General features: G+C 45.1%; 1 protein-coding gene across 1 annotated transcript in view; it reads right to left on the reverse strand.

Annotated features, from left to right (window-relative positions):
- Nucleotides 1-6555: 6555 nt before the first annotated feature.
- LOC103757650 (kelch-like protein 10) overlaps nt 6556-7611 on the reverse strand; it is an 8099-nt gene continuing 7043 nt past the window's right edge. The window contains 2 exon segments of the mRNA XM_029965457.1: nt 6556-7011; nt 7524-7611. The exon segment at nt 7524-7611 is cut by the window's right edge and continues 32 nt beyond it. Of these exon segments, the coding sequence (XP_029821317.1) occupies nt 6640-7011; nt 7524-7611 (460 nt within the window). The 3' untranslated portion in view covers nt 6556-6639.

Raw genomic sequence — 7611 nt, forward strand, 5'->3', positions numbered from 1 at the left:
GGACCAGAAAATGTCTACAAACTTCCTGGAAGAGTTTTAGTGACAGCCAGATCACAATCAGACACAAGATGTGGCTGAAAAGGATATTTATTTATTTTACTGTATGAGTCCAGCTGTCCCCCAGTGCTCAAGAAAATCTGTTGTCTAGGCTGACTCCATAATATTTATCCAGGTCTCACTACCAGACTAGAATGTGTTCTCTCAGCAGCTCATTGTACTAACAACACTTGTCTGCTGAAGTCCGACAATCTGGTCAGGCCAAACACCATATTCACAAATTCTACATCACAGTGCTGTATACAATTAGGAGAAGAACACGATATTATTGTTGTTTGTTGTTTTTCTTGTCATTTTTTTCCAAGATAAAAATTGATGTGGAGGGGGAAAGTAGGATGTGCTCAGCAGGTATTATTTCCCCAGGCTACAAAACGTGTCGTTATGGCCCTACAGGTCCCAGAGTCCAAGATATACAGACACCCGTCTCCAGCAGACCCATTCCACGTGCAGCTCATGTAGTGCCTTCAGACCAAAGCAGCAATTGCTTGCTTGGCAAACTATAGCTGTATGAGCTGCTGGGGAAAAATCCTCAGCTTTTTTTTGACAGGATCAGAAGTCTCCCTGTCCCTGGAGAGACTTACCCCTGTATCTGCTCTGGGAGCCAGCCAGCAGCCATGCTTCCAGCAAGCCATATGTGGTTCACAAGCTCCGATTAAGCTGAAAATAGTCATCTTGAGATGCTGTCATTGGCTTCCACATGGCTTAGTGCAAGGTGCTGGTGGCTACCGCTGCATCAGGAGCAAATGAGTAAATGTCTTCAAGTGTCATGCTACCTGTCTTTATAGTATCACCTTCAGTTTTTTCTTCCATGCTGGATTATCAAAGACAGGGCTATAGTTCTGCTTCTTGGGTTTAGCAACATGGAGTTGGTTTCAGCAAAGGAAGCTTTAAGGTGTGAGTTAGTTTGATATATTTTGTTCCCTGGCCTGTACTCTTGCTGTGACATAAATCCAAGTTGCCAACAAGAAAAAATCACTTGCCTTTTTTTCATTCTGCTTAGAAAATGTCTTGTGCTGTTATGTGAAAGGTAAGAGCATCTGCCTAATTAAGGTTATTTGATCAATGAATCTTTTCATGACAAAGGGAAAAATAAATGAAAGGGGAAGTGACAAGCAAGAACACATACAGACACAAACCTGATGGACAACAGATAAGAGACACAATGCCAAGGACTAAAAGTTTCTAGTTACTAACTGATGATTAAAGGAAACTATCAGGTCCAGCTTTGGAGATAGACACCTGGACTTTGTGACTGATAAAGGGGGAAAAGAGGATTGTGAGGATTTGAAATGTTCAAGGCAGGGTCTGAGGGAATACCCAAAATTTACAAAAGAATGTTTAGCAGAATGGGTTGGGTAGGAACACAGAGAGGGAGTAGACAGGAACCGGTATAAAAGGAACTGTTTTCCTGGTCAGTACACTTGCCTGAATACACCCAATGCCTGATCACTGAAGTTGGTCCTGTCCTCTTATCAAATCTTTTCTTAAATACAGTGCATGATGGTCTTAGCCACCAGCCAATATGACAATAGTGAGTATCCTGAAAAACAGCGAGGGAGAACAAAGCAGGTGAGGGGCTCAGCTGCATTGGCTGAATTGGGACTGCAAGTCACAGGCACATGTGCCCAGCACCAGTGGCTGTGCTGGTTGTTGTGGGGCAGAAGAGGGTCTGTACCTTCTGCCAACCTGCTGTGCAGATGTGGGGTGTACTTCACTTGCAAACCACAAGCGGTACCAGCCCGCAATCGGAGATGCTGGGTCTGAGCAGAGAGGCTAAGCAGGTAGAAGGGCAGAGATGATAACTGAGGGGACCTGTGAGTGTAGGGGACCTGAGTTCAGTGTGTGGTTCTGGATCTGTTAACCGGATGAGACAGTGAGTAGGAGACCTGAAGCCTGGAAGAGGATTCAGGATCTAAGGGGGAGTAGTGGGTAGACAGAGGGGTGGGCCATTCCAGTACAAGCCATGACTGTGTCTGTTCTTATGAATTGAGGTGGAGTGCAGGAGTGCATATCCTTTGATAATGAATGTCTTCACCAGCTGAAGAGGAGGAGGGGACTTTGCTGTCTGTGCTGATGTTTTATGTGAGTCCTGTATGTGGGTGCTGTTGAGAGCAGCCCCTCATGTGTGTGGCTGGCCGTGTCAGTGTCCTCTGTCTGCATTTGCCTGTCTGTCTGTCTGTCTGTCTCTGGGGTACATGCTCAGCTTTGCTACCAGTTGATTCTCAAGTGGGAAAGCAGCAGCCACATCCATCAGTCTGAGACCCAGGCCTCTAGACAGACCTCTGGGTCCCTGGACAAGGCTCCAGCTGCCACGCAGGAGGAACCCCCAGGACCTGGAGCTGCTAGAGAGGATGACCACTTATAATACTGCTTAAGGGGTGTCTAAGCATTTCAAGACCAAATTTTAACTCACCTTTTGATCTCCCAATTTGAAGGCTGGCCTCATCATATCAGAGGATATAAAATTCACTGAAACCTCTTTCATCCTTATTTGCTAGTCCACCAGTCACTGAACTCTGGATTGAACTCTAGTTCTTTTGGATATGAGGGGTTATGCAGTAAGAGATTCCCCAGAGAGGTCTGGCAGGATATGTGCAGCAAGGCAGAGGTACTACTAAGACTTCTAATGCACTATGTTTTTCCACATAAAGAACAGACATAAACATTAGGTTCTACAACACACTTACTCTGAATTTAAAAAAAAATAAATCAGAACTAATGCATCAAGAAATGCAGTGGCCAAATTGCAAGCATGAAGAGATTTGAAAACGAATTTGAGTTTTGATGAAATTCAGGTGCAGGATATTCCATATAGATCTTGAACACGTCACCAGAGGAAGTTATTGAGATTAAACAGATAAGAAATTCAGGAAAGCATTGGATATGTGAAGAATATTCAGTTTCTTATTAGCATCTGCCACTGAAATTTTGGAAAGCGTATTTTTGTCTTTTTTTCGGGCTGTAAACCAATCTCTGTACTGTATTTCATCACTGACATCATGATTCCTGGGCAAATTATTGTGTGTTTGTTCACAGTGGTACACATAAATGTTTCAGGGATTATGAGTTTCCATTCCTGCTGTCTAGGTGATGACCTGTTGAGACAGTGGTTGTCAGCCCTTCTGAAAACTGCTTTACTTGCCTAATTTCCTTTATAGCTGTTGAGTTCTTGGGTTAACCACAAGTGATGTTTTCAGAATTCTCAGCACAACTGATTTTCCTCAAATTTGAGTCTTACCACAGAATACAACTCCAACATTACAGCTCTACTTCCCGAGCAGATAATGGACAACTACAGCCACAATAATCAATAAATAAACAATGCTGTGAATTCAGCTGAGTGTAGTACTTTTATTCTGTTTAAACTTCCACACGTCCAGACAACTCAAGCACCAAGCTTGAAAAAGCTTGAGCAAGCTTGAAGAGGCTCTCCTACCAGCCCGTGGTCCTTCAACAAAATATGAACAGATCCTGGGCAATGTTTGGTGATTTCTGTTGAAAAACACTTCATATTTTCTTGTATTTCTGTTAATTGAGCAAACTTCACCAGAGTGATACTGGTCCCAAGTCACCTTCTAGAGAACAATTTCCTCTGTAAAACACTATTGTCATTATTATATTCTGGTTCCATAGGGAGCAACATAAGCTGCAAGACAAAGTACACAATGCTACAGAAAGCCAAGTAGCACTGTGTGGCATTCAAGAAGCTAGCAGTTCATCCCAAGTCTAGTGTGGGGAAAGCAGCCTGTGTACATGCATGTATCACAGGAGCCTGGATATGGGTTCTCTACTCAGTGATGAAGTTCTTCTGAATGGGTGGGGTGCTTGCACAGCACCAAAGTCCTGAGAAACATTAAGTCCCCAAGACAGATTGTTGTTTCATGTGGCCTGACAAGCACAGAAGTGTCACTGCTGCACTCGTGTCACACATTTTTTACCTTTCATTGAAGGGTAGAGATTGATGGTCAAGATTCTTGTTGTTCATAGCATTTCTGCTCCAGTACTTTTCATAGCCTTTGTCCATTTTATCCCCTTGGGTGTGAGTTTACATCCCCGAAGCTGTATTGACAAATAATTACCCAGGATACTGCAACAGGAACAGTCCAGCACAAAACTTCATGTGCCTTCCACATGCAACTGAAGTCCAAACCCACCATTGGAAGGTCTCAGAACACTGGCTTGCCCACTACCAAACTCTGGGATAAGTTTATACTTATTCTACTACGTTCAAATTAGACATAAAAAATACATTTCCTGGGATGATTTAAAAAGCCAGGTGGACAATCACAATAATATGCAGCTACGTATCTATAACAATAAAACTAGACAAGACAGGGGTTTATTTCATTCTATTGCTAATTTGAACATGATCAAAATAGCTGAGTTCTACCATTTCATTAGAAAGGGCCACCTCCACAGAGAAGGTGTCTCCCTAGTCAGCTTCTCAGTAGGTGTTAAGAGGGCACCTGGGGGAGCTGTGGCTTCAAATCCTGTCCAGTAGAGAGTTGAAAAAGGTCTTACCCAATATTTTAATGCCATAATACCTTTCCGCAGAAAGGTATTATGTCTGCTCCAATTTTGTTTGGGACTCCAGAAGCAGTTCCCACACTGTGAGTGTCTACAGTTAGATAGCTGGTCTGCTGACCTTTGCTGGTAAAGACTAAAACTGCACAAACCAATTTGGAGCCAGCATGGGGGGAGCAGAGGATAACCACAAAGACTGGTCTGAAAGAAAAATTGAGGGGCTGGAACCACCAGTTTAGTTCACAGGTGTCGGGCCAAGTCCATGAGACCCTCAAAAATATCTTGAAAGAATTTGATTACTTTGCAGAAAGACTCCCAGAATGCAGTTTCTGGAGGCACAAAATCCATCACAGTTTAAATACATCCGGTTCCCTGACACAGTCAGGCACTGGGAAACAGGCCACAAAATTAGTTACATTACCAGAACTGAATTATCTATAGTGTTATTTCATGTCTCTATAATTCCTGAGCATTTTATAACTACTCTTTCCTCATGCCAACCTTCGAAAAACATTGATGGCTGTTCCACTCGACTCAGTTATCCTCACAGAGATGAAGCTCAGGAGCAACCATGGAGGAGAGAACAAAGGAAAAAGTCAGCCTGGGGGCTATTTTACACAGCAGCATTTGGCTTGTAATGATGAAAAGAAATAGAAGCTCTGCCTCAGTTGCTTTCTCCCAGTGCTTCCTGTGCCACACTTCATCACACAATTGCTAAGGACGAAAGGAGGAGAAGCAATACAAATGCATAGGTTAGCAAGTGCAGGACACACTCTGATGCAAAGTTTTTGGTGGCCCCACTCAGATGCACTGCAAAAATACACAAGTATGTATGTGAGGGTGATGAGACACAAGAAGAGGTTGCCCAGAGAAGCTGTGGATGTTCCATCCCTGGAAGCATTCGAGGCAAGGTTCAATAGCGCTTTGAGCAACCTGGTCTAGTGCAAGGTGTTCCTGCTTACAGTAGCAGGGTTGGAATGAGATGATCTTTAAGGTGCTTTCCAACCCAGACCATCCTGTGATCCTATAATTCTACATGCCCAGTTTGTCAGGCCTGCAGTGCATTTTTGTAACTAACCTTTACTCCATATGATCTGCTCCCTTCAAGTAATATTCAGGTCAAGGATAACAAGCACCAGACCCACCAGGTCTATGACTAGTGAAAGATCAACCAGAGAGAGGCCAGAGGGGAGAACATATCACCAACCTGGCTGCTGTGTAAAGCCAGAATGCATTCAGGACCCTGAGGTCTTGCAGTGTTCTGTATAAGAAGGAATATACAATGAGGTGGTGGTGCTGTCTTCTACTCTGGCCCGGATATATTTCATTCCCCACAGGGCTGCTGCTAACTGTGATACTTAGCCTCTCCTTTCTCTGTTCCCCTCAGCAAACTGAGGCTTTGTTCGGGTTTAGCTCTTCTGGAGGTGGACTGAGATGAGATCAAGAGCTGAAAAGCCTGCTAAGAAAGCTGGAACATTTGCTGTTCCTCCTCTAATGTTCCGTAGAAGGATAAGAAAAAGAAGTACGTTTTATAGGCAACAGAAAAGGTAGCAAGGTATGTGTAAATGCATAAGAAGGGAAACCTGAGGGTTTATTGTCTTACTGGGGCAGGTGACTGCTATGTTTCCAAATTACCGAGCTCAACACATTGGTTCCAAGTCCTCTCATGCATGAATATGAGACCTTCCCAGGCAATGAAACTCCCCTAAGAGGAGGGAGGGATATGTTGCTCACAAAATGAGTGTGATCACAAGAGGGTGTGCTATGCAAACATAGAAAACAATTCATTATGACTTCCACACTTCTTACATTCAGCAGTCAACAACATGTCCATTTCACGCAGGCAGTTAAGGGATTCAAACAATTTGGGAAGTCTGGGCAATGAACTCAGCAGAAAACTTGCTCCCCTTCCTGCTCTAGAGACTTTACTAGCTAAAGAGAACTATTTACACAGGTATCCAATGGTGGGATGCTCAGAAGACTTTATTAGCTCAGCAGGACTGTTTACAGGAGCAGCCAGTGATGGCTGATCACAAGACTTAGCTAAGGGGGAACTATTTACAACGAGGTGCTCCAAGTTGAAGTGCTGAACGAGATGTCCATGGAGGTGTTGTGCCGGTAGCAGTGTGGCCTGGCGATGTACTCCATGACGCTGGAGAGCCCTGGCACCACGCAGCAGCTGACGGCGCCGCGGGTGATGCCCATGCTGTGGGCGTTGTACCACTCGTTGGTGTCCTCCTTGTAGTACTCGGCAGCCACGGTGCTGCTGGACCCGTTAAAGCCCCCGACCACGAACAACAGGCCGTCCATCACCTCGATGCCAAAGTTGCTGCGTGGGTTTAGCATGGAGGGCACGGCGTGACAGTCATTGGTGACGGGGTTATACGCTTCCACAGTCTGGTGCCAGCTGTTTTCATCAAACCCTCCAACCTGTGAATGCCAAAGGGACAGAGTTGAAAGGGGCCTTCCCTCAGCCAGATCCTGTCACGCACCAGTGAGATGGGAGCTGCTCCTGCCTCCCTGGCGGTGGTCTGAGCATGGTGGAGAGCACAGGATTTCAGAACATGGCACTTGCTTATTGCAGTCTGTTCCCTCAGGAGCTTCCCAAGGCACTGTGTGCAGCTGTCAGATTTGACAGTTCTCCAGGGCTTGGATGCAGTCCATGGAGAAGATAAACAATGAATGAACAGGCCCAAGCCCTGCTGTGTGCTGCTGATGCTGTTGGTAGTGGCAGAAGATAAGTTGTTTGCTGCAGCTGCTTAAACATTGCCCACATCTTTTTCTTACCAAAAAGCGTGCGATGGGTGATAACATTCTTGGTAAGTCCATCAACTGTTCTGGTTCTGACTTCCCTAAACCTCACATAAACACATGGCCAGCCTGGTGTTGTGGGAACTGCAGCCATGCAAAAGCCTGCAGTGCAGGGTGGTGGTGGCCCTTACCGCGTACACCTGGTTCCCGTACGCCATCACCCCAAGCCCTCTCCTCCTGCTGCTCATCGGGGCGATCAGGGACCACTGGTTTGTGGCA

This window comes from Manacus vitellinus, unplaced genomic scaffold, assembly GCF_001715985.3.
Source record: "Manacus vitellinus isolate BGI_N305 unplaced genomic scaffold, ASM171598v3 scaffold_9_pilon, whole genome shotgun sequence".
Lineage (NCBI taxonomy): Eukaryota > Metazoa > Chordata > Aves > Passeriformes > Pipridae > Manacus > Manacus vitellinus.